The 16,057-nt window shown below is 38.1% G+C and overlaps 2 protein-coding genes across 4 annotated transcripts in view; one reads left to right on the plus strand and one right to left on the minus strand.

Annotated features, from left to right (window-relative positions):
* Positions 1-2,665: 2,665 nt before the first annotated feature.
* The window catches only part of LOC111867109 (non-canonical poly(A) RNA polymerase protein Trf4-1), a 34,528-nt gene continuing 21,136 nt past the window's right edge, over positions 2,666-16,057 (plus strand). For all 3 annotated transcript variants that reach the window (XM_023856629.2, XM_023856628.2, XM_023856631.2), the window contains exons 1-3: positions 2,666-3,143; positions 3,279-3,449; positions 11,947-12,067. In XM_023856629.2, coding sequence (XP_023712397.1) covers positions 2,794-3,143; positions 3,279-3,449; positions 11,947-12,067 — 642 coding nt within the window. In that variant the 5' untranslated portion in view covers positions 2,666-2,793. The remainder of the gene's footprint in view (positions 3,144-3,278; positions 3,450-11,946; positions 12,068-16,057) is intronic.
* The window catches only part of LOC111867110 (zinc finger protein 525-like), a 43,194-nt gene continuing 39,903 nt past the window's right edge, over positions 12,767-16,057 (minus strand). Inside the window, exon 3 of the mRNA XM_023856638.2 lies at positions 12,767-13,176. Within this exon, the coding sequence (XP_023712406.1) occupies positions 12,847-13,176 (330 nt within the window). The 3' untranslated portion in view covers positions 12,767-12,846. The remainder of the gene's footprint in view (positions 13,177-16,057) is intronic.

Genomic DNA, 16,057 nt, shown 5'->3' on the forward strand with positions numbered 1-16,057 from the left:
CCAAAACATGTAGTGTCAAGGTGTATAATGTTAAACTAAAATTGAGTGGTGAATGGAAGGGTGTTGCAATATTGATGGACGACAAATTATGGACGTTAAGTTAGAGTGACCTTGCAACCTGACCATTAGTTATTCAAGCCATTTTTTTTTTCCTTTCCCAAAGTAAACTGGACATTCCACGCGGTTCTTTGTAACCAGTTTGGTGATCGAGTGCATTGTTGCCGTGTCGCATTCAGTACGGAGTTGGTAAAGGAGCAAAGGATTTGCATAAAATTCCATTTCAAAGTAGGGAAAATGATTGAAACCGAGGACATCAGAATATTTGTTAGAATCTACTCCCTATTTGAAAGTGGGCGTTTACGTGCCAACATTTAACTGACCCTCCATAAGGCACTGATCAGGTCTGTAATAACTTATGTTTGTCTCGCCTGAGAATTAGTGGCAGACACTTATCTCTTAAAACCGCAGCGCCAACAGAAACATTGGAAATTTTCCAAGGTGTGCACTGGTCTGTGATGTTCATACGGCTTGCAACCTTCCATATGTATATCAGTTTATAACAAAACTGTGCAGGCAACAATCAGAAGTCATACAAAATCATGAGAATGAACATGTTCACAGTATATGACAAGGCAAAACCAGACATAGAAAATAAAAAAAAAACGGCTTAATTTTGGTGATGGTCATTCTTACATCCGTTCAAGTGACTAATCTGCCCTTGTAGCATAAGATACGTAAGATTTGTATGATCTGCTTTGCGAAGCCTGTATTGACCAAGAACTTGTATAAAGTGCACAAGGAAGAATTTTCAGCAACATGCTGTACGTGCAATATGCACACTTGACGGAAGGCGAAGCATATTCATTTAAGTCAAACCCAACTTCTCGTCAGAGAGAATGTTATATAAGAACTATGACCACAAGGGTTCAGTCGAAAAAACTCTCTGGTTTTGAGTCTCAAGGGGCTTGGCGCCTAGACTAACAGATTGGTGGTAAACCACCAGTCGTACAGTAAATGTGGGTTTGACTTTGACTTTCCTCCCATACTTCAGCTGCTATCCTAAATCTCAGATACCTATAAAGGGTGTGATACAGCATCTTCTAGTCGCAGCTCCTGCAAAGGACATCTCGGATGATTTAGTGAACCTCGTATTTGTTGCTAATGGCCTCAAACAAATGTCTACTACCCGGCAGTCACCTTTAGAAGCAACAACCTCAGTAAATTTTCCCCTCTTCCTTATAACTTTAATTTAGACATCGGAGTCCTATGAGATATTCAAACTGACGAGTCTTTGCCATTTTGAATTCAGGGTACAGGCGTATATAGCTCAGGTTGGTCTCATGCAGTGTTACAACCGCTAAAGTTTCGGCCATTTCTGGACTAACTGCAAGCAGCCTCCCCATTCTATGTGGTGTGGGTGTGGACACCTATACAAGGAATGCCCGGAAGCTGACATCTACACCGATATACTGCAACTGCAAGTCGGTGGACGGAAAGAAACCTCACTCCAACTATCTATGCTGCTGGAATGCCAAGGAAGGGATGCAAAAGAGAAAGTCGCCGAGAGCACCCAAGACTACAACTGGAATTGTGTTCTCCTTCGGCCACATCACCCCAGGTGTATCCTCCGCAGCAGCACACATCAACAGCAGTAGCCTCAGCCGCCACATCACAGTGGGAGATTGAGTGTCCCCACCCCTTCCTTGGGGCACAGCCAACAACAAGCACCAAATCACTCAGTTCGGGCTTCTAACGCAAACCGTTTGTGAATGACATATTCAGAGTACTAGTAATGATATGTCAGCATGTCACGCGGCCAAGGCAAACGAAGACAGAATAACGGTCATCACAAAAATGTTATTAAAACTCATTAAGCGAAGTGACCGCTAAAGTTCATAGGCGGTAAATATGACTGCGCTAGTGAGGACCAGCAGACACTGTCAACGGCAGATCTGTCATCTCGTCAGAGAGGATGCCTCATAACAAACCTGGAATTGATTGTGGGCTGACGGTATTTTGAAGGACGAAGAGTGGGTAACCTTCTTGCGGACTGGGCTACTGGTTACACAACGCACTTCGTCGTTGTTTACATGTAAATGATTCGCAGGTGGTAGGACATTACTAACGGTTCTACGTTGCCCACCAGTATTACTACAGTTACACATATATACTTGTGCTATTTGTCCTCCCCGCCACCTTTAAAAAAGGAAAAAAATAAACTCTGCTCGAATATGCAGTTGCCATGGTTGCCATCTCGTGACAGAACCGTGAACTGAGGAAATTACAAAAGGTTCTAATTACCGTTTTTAATAATCTACTTTCACATATATGAATTAAACATAATTTAACAAATGCGACTTAAAATTAGAATAGACAAGTATTAGCATTTCAATGTTTGACCTAAAAATAAGGGAAAAATGTTTTTGAAATGTAAAAGCAATATCAAGACTACATTTACGTTCACAGTAACATTAATTTCATGCATTCTTAAATAAACTTGCATGACAATTTATTGTTTGCTCTGTTCTACATGTCTGTAGATTTTATTTTTCATATCTGACGTTCTTATAACAATCAATTTAAGTAATTTAATACCTAGCTTGACATTCTTGCGAAACTATAATCCTTCGACAGCCCGTACGTCCCGTACTCATCTGTGGTAATACTGTAACCGCCAGCCGGCGTGTGGTAGGTGTGTTAGTTGGTGATATTAATGAGTTGCATGTATTCGATTAATTGTTTGCAAAGTGTCAAAAAAACTCGTAGCACCTTCAGACGTGTACGGTGCAATTGATGGATCCAGCAATTGGGTGGTTTCAACCCGAACAAGAGGGCCCAGCGAAAGATTTGTGGATACGAATTTGGGAAGCTCAGAAAGGGGTGGACAATATGAATGTTGATATAAATACACGTTTAGGTGCAAAATCACATGATTACATTCCAGTGGATGGTACAACGAACAGTGATGATCAACATAATCGTGTGACAGTGAACTGTAACAATTACTTTAACTGTAAACGCAGGAAAAGAGAAAATCGCGCAAGTACATTTGCCATGAACCATAACCAATCAGCCCTGATCGGTGAACATGGAGGTTGCCCTTGGAAGAATCCGAACAGAACATACGGAAGGGGTGTAATAGGGTACGTGGAGTGTTACAGATTCTAAGTAATAATTTGTTACGTTTATTTCAGTTCAGTCGTACTGTGAAATTGGCCTTATTATTTTCATAAAGTGTGACATCGGTTAATGTTGCTGGGTGCTGTATGTGATTTCAGCCTTCATGAAGAGATCGAAGATTTCTATAACTACATGTGCCCAACTGTGGAGGAACATGAATTACGTATCAGTGTTGTTCGTCGTATAGAAAAGGTTGTTCTTAGTTTATGGCGAGATGCGAAAGTCGAGATCTTTGGCAGCTTCAGAACAGGGCTTTATCTTCCTACAAGGTTCGTATGAAAATTGAAATTTGCTGCAGTGCAGATTTTGGAATATGCACAAATGAATATCGAATATCTGTAAAAATCTTCATTACCTGGGAGTTGTTAAATAAGCATATTTTTTATTGACCTTGATATTTTATGCTGTGGTGACATGTTGACATGCATTGATGCCAGTATTGCACAGAATAGTTGATTACAAAGCGCTAATAGCAGCTGCAAACCTCTTTGGTATGCTTCACTTGCAAGAATGAGCTATGCTCTTAGAAGAACTTCATGCTTGCGTGTTTGATGAAGGTGATGTCATAGTTGAGGCACATTAGTTTCCTCCTGTTTACAGTTGCCTGGGTTCATTCCCATGATGGTTGATGTGGGATGTATGGTGGAGAAAGTTTCACTGGAGCAGGTGTTTTTCTGAGTATTTTGTTTTTCCCTATCAGTCTTCAACCATCAGTGCTCCTTAACACATCACCTCAGCACTGGGGACTGGTATGCTAGGACCATTTCAGGTCACAGTAACAAGGTTTCAACCAGCCCTATCATAGAGAGGTATTTTAGTGTTTTAATGCTAGTATCCTGCTATCTAAAGGTGTATAGAATCAAGTATGGGATAGCTCAGTCAGTGTAGCAATGGGCTATGGCTTGGACATCTGCAGTTTGATTTCCCACAGAGACAGGAGATTTTCTTCTATCCCACCAGGACTGGCTATGTGGCCTATCCAGTGGGTGCCAGTTGCTCTTTTGAAGTTTTCAGGGTGTAAAACTAGCCAGGTCAAGAATGGTGGAGCTATACTTTCACACACACNTAATGGCATAGTGCATAATTAATTAAACATGGGGACAACCCTTTGTAAGGATGTGAAACTTGGTCTTACATTAAGGGGAAAGCAAAGGGTATTTGAGAACAGGACCCTTAGGAGAACATTTGGGTGGAAGAGAGAGAGGACGTGACAGGAGGATGGAGACAGTTCTATGAGGGGAGCTTAAAAAATGTTTGTATTTTTTGCCCAATAATATTGGAATTATCAGAATAAAGAGGATTGGGGGGTGGGGGCATCTAGTATGTATGAGAGAGTTCAGAAATATAGATACAATTTTAGTTGGAGAACTTGAAGGGAAGAAAACGTGTGGAAGGCTCAAGCATAGGTGGAAGGGTAACATTATATGTATCTTGAAAGAATGAATGTATAAGGGGTGGGCCTTCTTGGCCCTTCCGCTGCAACCACAGTGATCTATTGTGCCTCCCCTTCTGATTATCCCCTGAACAATCCTGCACTTTGAATGAAGCATAGGATTTTGTACATGGGGACGTCGAAATAGCCGCTTGGTTCCATAAAATATTGACCCAAGTGACACAATCTTAAATAAGCTAAGGCCTCACATTCGCACAGGATATGTGTGGCTGTTTCATTTTCTTCTTGACACCTCTCACAAGCTGGACTATTACTTAGTCCCAGTTTAGGGCCGTGAACTTGTCAATAACTTTAAAAATGTCCCTATATTTTAAATATGAATCTTAAGAAAATGGGGGGCGGGGGATGTGGACTGCAAGCATCTGGCTCAAGATATGAACCAGTGTCAAGGACTCTTGTGAATGTGGTGATGAGCCTTCAAGTTCCATAACAGCAGATTTCTTGAGTAGCTGTTCAGATATTAGATTCTCAAGGACTTTGGCCTGTGGAGTTAATGTTAGTATATCAGCGTGTTTCCAGCTGAAAATTTAATATCAGTTACTTATTTGGAGAAGTAATACAAAATATCTGAAAATGCTGTGAATTAAGTGACATAAGAGAATGCTGTGCTTGTAATTTCTGTGTTGATACAGCACATCATACATCATTCATATTCTGTGAATTTATATAACCACTAGGGTGAAACTGAGCTTTCCATGATAAAAAGAAGCCGTCATCATCATCATCATCATCATTTCCTTTATTTTCCATATATCTGTAGAGGCAAAAAACCTAAGATGTGGAAATAGTCCCTTTGATAATAGATGTATACATGTGATAAATTACATAAGTCACACAACTAAAATAATAACAATAATAATAATAATAATAATACAGACAATAGTCAAGTAAAATATGCAATAGAAAAAAAAACAAAAACAAGACGCTTATTACAATTGTAATTACTAAACATAATTTAAAAAGTGCATTACTATAAAAACTTAGAATTAATACAATTTCACTCAGATTACCCAAATAATTAAATACTTTCTTTATTTAATTTTCCCATAAATCAAAAAAACATTGATACAGGACTCGTCATATACATACATACACATCCTCCACTTTCCATAAATATCTATACAGGGAACAGACCCAGGATGCGGAAATAGTCATCAAACACATACATAAAATAACACAAACCACACAACCAAGATCACCCACATTAACTGTTTAACACATACAACAATACGAGGCAAAAAGATAATATCCTGATTAACAGACATAAGTCACTAGTAACCACAGTACAACCCCTCACATCTCCCATACTAACTATATTAAAATGTGACATTAAGCATTCAAATTTATGTACATTTGTAATTAAAATACTCATTTAATGCATAAAAAGAGTTAGCATGTAAAAATCTTTTTAGGGCACATTCAAAGGATTTCTGGTTATTAGATAATTGTTTCAGCTCTTTAGGCAGATGATTGAAGATTTTTATACCAGAATAATATGCACCCTTTTGAACTTTAGTAAGAGAAGTACTCGGGGGAAATAGGTTAACATTCTGTCTGGTACCAATATTATGAACCTCCGTATTTCTTGTAAACAAATGCATGTTATTTATAGTGTGTTTCATAAAGGAATATATGTATTGCGAACACAAAGGCAGAATTTTCATTTCCTTGAAAGAGTCTCTACATGAATCTCTTTTCTTTAATCCCATCATAATCCTTATAACTTTCTTTTGGATCATAAAAAGTCTTGTCATTTAAGAAGAACTGCCCCAGAAGATAATTCCATATGTCATCACAGAATGTATATAAGCAAAATAAATCATTCTTAAGCTATTTAATGATATCATAGGCTTAACTGTTCTCATGATAAAGCAAGACGAACTCAATTTAGTAACAAGGTAATCAATATGATTCTTCCAACACAGCCTATTATCAATATTTAGGCCTAAAAATTTGATACACTCTAAGTTAGTCGGTAAATTTTGATCAATATTGTTATTCATATTATGATCCTCATAGTTCATTAAAGTGAACTGGAGAGTGTGGGTTTTATGAATATTTAATTTTAACAGATTGGTTCTGAACCATGTATTAATATTGCAAAATATTCTGGTCATGGTTGATTTGTAGTCGGCATATTCTGGATCAGTCACTATTATATGTGAATGAAGTATGTCATTGTGAAAGTTTATGAAAAACCCATTACAGAAGTTGATTTTTAACTGGAGCTATGGTGCGCCATCAGTACTTTGTGATGTGTTGGCATTAATGGGGAATTTAGAAACACTGAATTTAGTACAACCGTTGGAATAGTATACGTTTATATTAACAGCTGATCCATGTTACTTTGAACTGCCTTATTTTCCGCCTTCTTAGCACTGCCAGTTTTGGAAATTTGTATGTAAAAGTAAAACCTAAAGCATAACCATAGAAGTTTTTATGACATTTGTTTTTAAAAAAGGAAATAAAAATTCTAACTTTTCAGAACAACCAAAGGGCATGTTGGAGACAAGTTCTGAGGCTAGGCTTTGGGGCTTGTTTTTACAAATGAACTTCCAAGGTTGTCAGCACTTGTGTGGAAAATAACATGGCAGTAAATCTTACAGTTACATGAGTTACCTGCTAATACTTAAGTATTGCATGAATTTCTTTAATTAAATTTAAGTACAGTTTGCATGTTTTAGGGAGTGTCTGTTGTAAGTTTATGCTTTGTTTGATGTCTCTTCCTAATGACAGTGAACAGATTTGTTCCAATTTTTGTACATCTTTGAAATATACAGTTTAATCAGTAAGGTTAATCTTGAAGAAAGCAGTCTTCTGGGATTTGGCACCGTGTATATGTGGTGTTAACCGACGTTTCGGAGGAACGTATCGCCCCCATCTTCAGGGTTGAAGAAGTATAGGTAAATCTGCAAGCGACAACACCGTGAGACACGGTCAAGCAGGTTAATCTTGATGCGCTGTACTGTCATAACTTTCATATTGTTATCTTATGGGGTGTGACATCCGTGGTCTGGTGGGTGGGTACCACCGTTCCAGATGATCACACTGCCCTCATCTTCATACTACAGAGTGTCGTAATCAAAGATCCTACAAAATTAAACTTCATTGCTGCAAACATCTCAAATCTTCATTTCTGATAAGATTTGTCTCTGCTGCTTTTGATCCATTCAGATGCTTCTTAGGTAGATGAGCCTTGGATATGTGAATTGGAAGGAACTGACTTGTAATGATGGTGTTCAAACATTTGAGATTTCATGACAGCTGAGAACATTGTGACCAGTTGAATAACTATGGGGTATTCAAGCAATTCTGTTACAGGTAGTCTTGGTGGTTAAATTTGTGATATTTCTGTAAGAAAACTCAGATGTTTAGTTGAATATGTTGTACTATGAAATGTTGCCACATGTGACGTTTAAGGTTGTCATGGCAGTGAAGATTCATATTGTGGTAGTGTGGGTTATAGGACACTGCAGTCTAGTAAGTAGGTACCCTACCAGGCCACATGATGTTATAATCCAGAAGACCACAGTGTGATTATGGACATATCTGTAATAACGTTTAGCTTCTTCACATGTTTATTCCACATGCCCCAAATGTATTGTGGTTTCTTCTTCTTAGATTCAAAGTATTGTATGGAACTATTGACTGTACCAGTGGTATCATAAATTAGAACAGTTTTCTTTCCTCATAAGAACTGTATCCAAGAATCTACAGACTGTACTGTCAGTTACTAATTCATTAAGATTGTGGCCCACTTTCTTGTTTTGTTTCTTTGCCCCTTGGTTTTCTTACTCACCTTACATCCCTCACTTCCATCATATGTAGCACATCTTTCCCTTTCATAATGGATCATGTATCTTGCAAAATGAGTAGCTAAATTTGATAGGGAACTGATCTAAATATGTATCGCCATGAGGACCATATCATAAATTACAGGATGATTAATGAAAGTATGGCATTGTCACTATCTGTATTCCTTTTTATCTTGAGTAGATCTCCTTAAGCATTTCACCTCTGCAATTTTCTCAAGCACTGACATGCTCTCAAGACTAGATTTTGTTTTGCAGATATCTGTATCAGTGTCTGAAGTTCTGCAGTTTTTTATTTGCCTGGGAAAGAGATTTTTTGCAGCACGTTCATTATACGTTCTTTGAACATACAGGGAGATCCACACATTCACAGAAATGTAATACATAACATTGGCGTGAAAAAAGTACAGTAAACTGCAAAGGAGTATATTCAGCTGACACCCTACAAGTCTGTAACCATTATTATATTGGGTACTGAAGTACATTTACAGTTTATCTACACTGATAACACTTTTTTGAAGATTTGCATTGTCCTTATATTTCATATGAAATGCTTAGTAATGCTTTATTTCTGAAAACATAATTGTTGGAAGGATATTTCTTTTAAATTCTCCCATCTGAAAGGTTGGGGTAGTTGCGTCAGTATTTGTAACAACATAACACTTAAGCTGAGAAATTTGTCTGTGTGACACATGTAACAGGCTGTCCCCTACTCTTTCTGCAAGTGTGACAATTTAAGCACGTGAAAACTCTTATTGACACAATTCAAGGCCATGAAATCCTATTTAAATGCCCTGAATGGAAGAACTAGTTGGATAGTGATGGGCAAGGTCTTGAGGTAGCTCCTTTGCCTTTCACTGTGCCCAGGAGTCGGGTTTATTATTAGTTTTATGAACTCATGGAATTTTAATTTCGTGCATCCTGTTCTGTTATTATATACAATTCTATATTGGGGTACGTCGTAAGACAACAACAGAAAGTTACGGAATAAAATATGGTTAAAAACTCTTCATGTGATATTGCATATCATGAAGTCAATTGTTGCAATCTTGTTCTTATATTCCCGCGGACATATAGTGGTATATTCAAGACTTGTATACCTAAAGTTAACTGCTTGGAGGCCCGTGGTATAGGGATAGTATTATTTGACATTAATTGTTTGGCCGGTGCCTCATTTTACAATGTATTTTGTCCACTCTGTTGGGAATACAGATTGCAACTCCTATCCCACGAGCCTCCAAGCACTTTACTATACGTATACAAGTCTTGAATATACCATTATGTCCGCAGGAATATAACAACAAAATTGTAACAACTTCCTTCATGATATGGAATATCACATGAAGAGTTTTTAACCATATTTTATTCCATAACTTTCGTTTTATAATAATTTTATAATTTGCTGTATTTTTATACTTTATTTTATAATGTAACAGTCATAAAGTACCCAGCTCTACTGCCACGTTGAAATGCAGTTCAATAGTGTGTGAATATTGTAATCATGTATTTTGCCTGAGGATGGCTTTAAAAGCCGAACCATGTAGCTTAGGTGATGCTGACCTTGACCGTTATGTTGCTACGATGGACTTCAACAAAGAATTGTTCATGGGATTTTATTCTTTTTCAGTCTGCAGTGTGACATAGTTCTGTACAGTTTCTTTGTTATGGTTGTTTGAAACCTGCAAAAGTTAGACATGTGTAGCAGACTTGATGCAAATGGAATAGTGGTAACTTAACAGTTTCTTTTCTACTTTTGTTTATATTTATTTACTTGTTTATGATTTATTTAACAATGCTGTCAGTCCAGTGAATGATGGGATGAGTAGTGAACAGTGTATGTAAAAAGATGCTGTTGTGACCTTGTACGAAGTACTGCCATGATATTTCCCTTGATGGACTAGGGAAAGCCTCAAAGGAACTCACCATATCTGGTCTCTGGGCTAACATTGAAATGGGACCCCTCCCAGATACAAAGCAGGAGTGCTTTGTAAAAACTGAATGTATGTGGACAGCAGATTTGGGCTCCTCGAGGCAGTGAATATAAGATGGTAGTGATGATACGTTTTCTGATCTTCCTTCAAGAAGGTGAAAGAATATTCATGTAAAACATAACTGTCTTTGAGACTATGCAGCATTACATCCCAAAAAAACTCCGTCTTAGTGTACTCGTAGCCAGAAGTTTGTCATCAGCCAAGTACATTAGTTACCTTTTGAAGTTCAGCAAGTGTAGTCAGCTACCTCTCTTGGTGCTAAGCCAAATAATGCTTCACTTTATGTCAACATTTGCACGATGTACCCCTTCCCTAAGGAAGGCTGTATTGGGTCCGAATGCCTGAACCAGTCTTTGTCAAATCTGGTATGTATGAGATTATGGCACCTGAGCCCATCTCAGTGGCATACTAAATAAACCCTTCCTATCAGTTTGTGTGTCTGTATGTGTATCCCCTTATTGTTGCTAGGCAAGGGCACAGTAAAAACGTTACCATGGCAGTGAATACACACACAATAATAGAGAATTGTGGGACGTGTTATTTTCTATACAGTCTTGTTTCATTTCAGAAGAAAGTAGGAGATTAGTTCTTCCCAGAACTTCATGTCATTGCATGGAATTCATATATATATATATACGTGTATATATGTGTGTGTGGCTGTTATATATAATTTGGGTAATAAGAAATTCATTCATTTTAAAAATGGTTAGAGATAAAAACATGAAACAGCCTGAAAACAGCATGGAAACTCATGAAGTTTGTCAAGGAGTGTTCATTACGTATCTACAAACGTCAGTGTAATATTTGAGTTTTTGCCTTGTAAGCAGCAACTCTGACTTATGAACATTGGCTATGACATGAAATTTGCTTTCAGTGCTGTTGAAGGGTCTGTGGCATCAGAGGTTGGTGTATATATCCCCCTAGGTAGAAGTCGTATGGAGCATGGTCCAGGGGTCTGGGGACCAAGGAATGGGCCCTGCTCATCCCATCCAAGTCTCCAGCAGGTCTTTGTCCAAGAAATCTCTCATATCCACATAGAGAAGGAGTGGTGCTCCATCCCTGGGAAATGTCCCTTTCACGGGGGCAACACCCCTTTGTTCCAGCATGCCTCGGTATGTTGCTGAACTCTCTTCATGAATCTCATCTTGTGAAACCACAAGCAACATTGTGCTTCTTGCACTGGAGGTACCATTTTACGCTGACAGTGACTGGAGTGCCGATCATGGCTGATATGTTACCTTCAGTGTTGCCAACAAAAACTTAGCTACTTTCTTTGCAGTTTTCCAGTTGTTTCATGTTCATATCCATAAGTGTTTTGACAACATATGAATTTCTTATCACCCAAATCATTTGTAATAGCCCAGTATATTAATACATGGAAATGTTTGATTTTCAGAACTTTGTTTCTTGCCATGTATACAAATATCGCATTTGTGATACCCAGTCTGGCTGTTCAGCATAATTATAACACTAGGCTTGTTTAAAGTAATATTATGTATTCGTTTTTCAGTGATATTGATTTGGTTGTGATTGGTAAGTGGGAAACATTACCTCTACGAACTCTTGAGCAGTCTCTGTTAGAACATGACATTGCAGAGCCCAGCACACTGAAAGTTTTGGATAAAGCCACAGTAAGTACCTGCGGCACGTAAGGCACATGTATGTTGTGGTTGCTATAAAGTCAGAACTCACTGTTTTTTTGATCAGGCCAGTTTAATGATTGGTTAATTGTATTATCAACGCACAGGTTAGCTTTCTGTTAAATAATAAATCTCAGAGTTGGTACTCCAGAAATGTCCCTTATTAGACTCATTGTGCCATTTTAAGTTCCTTTGCTTTTCCCTTTCCTGTGCCCTACAAAGGTATCCCCTTTTTATTATACTGACTTCATTTGATTTGGTTTTGGGTTGTGTGGGCACTTCTCCATGAAAGGGATTCTGGAGACTTTGGGAAATGCCAGTAAAATGAGATTCATATATTGCTAACATCATCACCAGCCTACTGCATAGTGGCTAGTTATGGTTTCATGCCAGCATTTGTAAGGTCTCCCAAAAGACCTTGTTGCTAATGGGACTGTTGAGCGGGCATTTGAAGAAATGGAATTTTCATTTAGATCTGCAGTTTTCTATGAATTCAGTGATTTGTTGTGTATTTACTTCTTTATATGTAACTTGCTTTTATGGTCCAAACAAGCATACTCTGCTGCTTCTGTGGGCCTGCTATCATCATGGCTGTTGTGTGAGAGTCCTGAAGGCAGTGACTTTGAAGATTACTGCCTTCTGAGGTGTGACACCATATAGTTTGGTAGATGTTTACCAATCTTTCAGAGGAAATACTGCCTCCATTGGAGTAGACGTTCCTCCGAAATGAACACAGCACAGCACCACATCCCAGAAGACAGTAATCTGCTCTACCATAAGTTGATGCAGAGGTTGTTAAAATCATAGAAACTGTATATCTTGTATATTTCTGAGCCAAATTGGGTTTCAGTACCCAGTTTATTATGCCTGTTGCTCATTAATTTTGAATTTTTAATAATGTTTTTTGTTTTTTTATGTGTATGTGTGATCCTCTTCATTATCAGACACAGGGTGAGCAGCTGGAGGTGTGGCATGTGAGGCATCATCTTCTTCAGGTGTATCATCGTGTCACTTTCCAGAATAAAGTCACTATCACTGTGATTTGTGTCTAAATATTCCAGCATATCAGAGTCATCTACCAAGAGCTTGGACCAGCCATTCTGTAGTTAAAAATGTAAAATAATTAACTATATAAACCCTGAAAAATATAATGAAAATATGATAATTTATAATCTTATTATAAAAACAGAATACTGCCATTAAACTATGATATATTCGCAGTAAATAACTACAACCACAGCTCAAAAAAGCATTGAACCACCAAGTAAACATGTGAGCACAACATGTTTCATTTCTTTCATTTTTTAATAAATGTAAATACAAAAGAGACCTGAGCAGTGCCCATCTGGCTCTCTGTAGCACAGTCATATAAACATTTTATTCTGTAATAGCAGTTGCCCTGCGATCTTTGAATATATTGTGATGTGTATACCCATTTCTAGGCAACAAATTGGTAAACACATTCCCGCAGAAGCAAACATGTGGAACAGTAGGATGCTTGTTGCTAGGCAGCTGAGCTGTAAACATGCATAGTTGACAATAGAAGGTGGTGTTTTCCGTGGGGTCCTTGTAAAGTGGTTATAAGAAGTGTTCAGCAGGACAGGAGTAGTAGATGCACAGTAGTAGAAGCAGAGTAGGAGTAAAGGACAGTAGTCGAGAGTAGTCAAGTCGAGTCTGCGGAATTGGCAGCTGCAGAAATGCGGTGTACAACAGACTTAACGTGTCATTTGAAGTTACAGTGAGACTGTGATAAATACTTTGTCAGGATAAAACTAGTGAAGGCTCAGAACTCTAGTGCGTGTGTAATGGTGAACTGAAAGTGTGCAGAATAGCGATAGCGCTGTATAGCCTGTAGTCCCAAACCATGTTAACCTTTAAGTGCCGAAGTGCCCAGTTTGTGCCAGTCATGAGTAAGGTCGTCGTGGCCAAAGTACCCAGTTGTGGCCAGTCAGGCATTTAAACTCCGCTAGTGGAAGCGCGCGCACACGCCGCTAGTAGAAGCGCATGCACAGTCCTGAATATTTATTTTTAAATGTAGTAATTACCAGACCGACTTAAGTAAAACCCTAATAGAGGAATTAAAATAATACCTTACTGAACAACAGCAAATAAAAATATACGTATGAGTTATGCCAAAACTTATCCACAATCCAGTAATTTTGTTGCAGATTCTGCAGATAGGTATGTTAAAAATATAGTGTAAAATTCGATGTACATACCTTTTTTGTTGTTACCTTCTTGATGTATATATAGGTTCAAATGAAACTACAGTATTCGATTTCACTACGAACGCACACAAAAGAGATCACGCTCTGTATCTCAGCCACGATGCAGCTGTCTGTTCATTCAAATAGAAGGGGCAATAAGCTTTTGCAGCCCTAACGGAACATCTTAGCACTGAAGAGGGGACCCCTATAGCTTTCTCTTGAATAGCCATTCTTTCATTCTTCTGACCTTCAGTCAAGTATTCGAAAATCCGAAGGGTGTAAGCAGCGCTAGCAGAAGACCAAATGATTTTATTGCTTCCATCTGTTTTATGACACCAGAGACTGCTAAAATTTGTCAAGTGTTACAAACAGAAATGAAGTTAAAATGAAGAACCTCTGTGAAGAACTGGGAAACCATTTTTGCAGTACGCATCAAAATTAAAACACAAAAAATTGAAAATAGAGTACAACACTTTGTATTAAAAATTTCAAATCTTCCTTTATAATATGCGACACTATGTTCTTTTCTGAAATAAACAAAGTTATTTCCATCCATTTATCATAAAAATTGAGCTAGATAGAGCATTTTTAAACACAACGCTTAAAATTGATTAAGCGCCTAACAGGAACGGACATTTAAACGCAGCGTAGCAACGGGCATTTAAACGCGCACCAGCAGCGGACATTTAAATAAACTCCGGCCAGCTCAAGCTTACCACTATTTCGAAGTCCGGCGTTTAAAGGTTAATGTATACGGTGCAATAAATCTAATCATCCAATCCAAAACCCATCTTAGAAGTCACAAATTAATAACGTGACAGTATCTCTTAACTCTAAGAGTATACTGTTAATATTTTGTACATTTACTTCTTTTTATTTTTTTCATAATTTTGAGAATTTTGTTTATGAAGTAGCAGATACCATGCACAAATCTTTTCCTCTAGCTCCAAGAACTGTGTAACTGACCTTGGGTATTCTTTTTGCTCTTCTCAGACAAAATGTCAATCATCATGTTGCCCATTGGTCCTCATACAGTTTACAGTTCCAGAAGATATGTTCCTCTGTTTCCTCTATTTGCATTCGACTGTGGACACAGTGTTAAATCTGCTTAGGCTTGCTTTAAGACTGGTGTGCCATGCTCTCATACGGTTTATTGACACAAAGGAACGGCGGTTAACTTTTATCTTGCGGGACCACAAGACAACCCATTCCTGTAGTACCTGTAAAAGCAGCTTTCTCCTCTGTCCCGTGTGGTGTTTCAACAAAAACTGTGGATCTCCTCTTTGCCATTCTTTTTCCATGGGGCTTTAAGATCTGTCCCTGGCAATAGTTGACTATCTAAGCCTTCATTGATTGATGCTTTGCCTCTGAGTCACCTCTCTCATTAATTAAAAATATATGTATTATTTTAAGAAAAGGAGTGCCATCTGGGTGCAAAACTGTGAAATAGACCTTTGAGAATTAGGTATCGTCTCATGCTCTCACCTTTGGGCCATTTACACAAATAAGGAGCCTGATTTGGATGGAGCCAATGGATCGGCCGCCTGAATGTTCTGGCCGTTACCAGACACACCAATGGATTGGCACTTTGAGCATATAAGGGTTAAATTTCTATTTATGGTTATGCTGGTGTATGATATGTTGGCATTTTCTCATATCATCATTCATGTAAATTATAAATAATGCAGAAGAGAGAGTGGCAGCCTAATGATCACCTGCTTTGTTGATTTCATTTCTGAATGTACTACTGTATTCAGCATTTGCTGCTATAAAT

Source organism: Cryptotermes secundus, unplaced genomic scaffold (assembly GCF_002891405.2).
Source record: "Cryptotermes secundus unplaced genomic scaffold, Csec_1.0 scaffold291, whole genome shotgun sequence".
Taxonomy (NCBI): Eukaryota; Metazoa; Arthropoda; class Insecta; order Blattodea; family Kalotermitidae; genus Cryptotermes; species Cryptotermes secundus.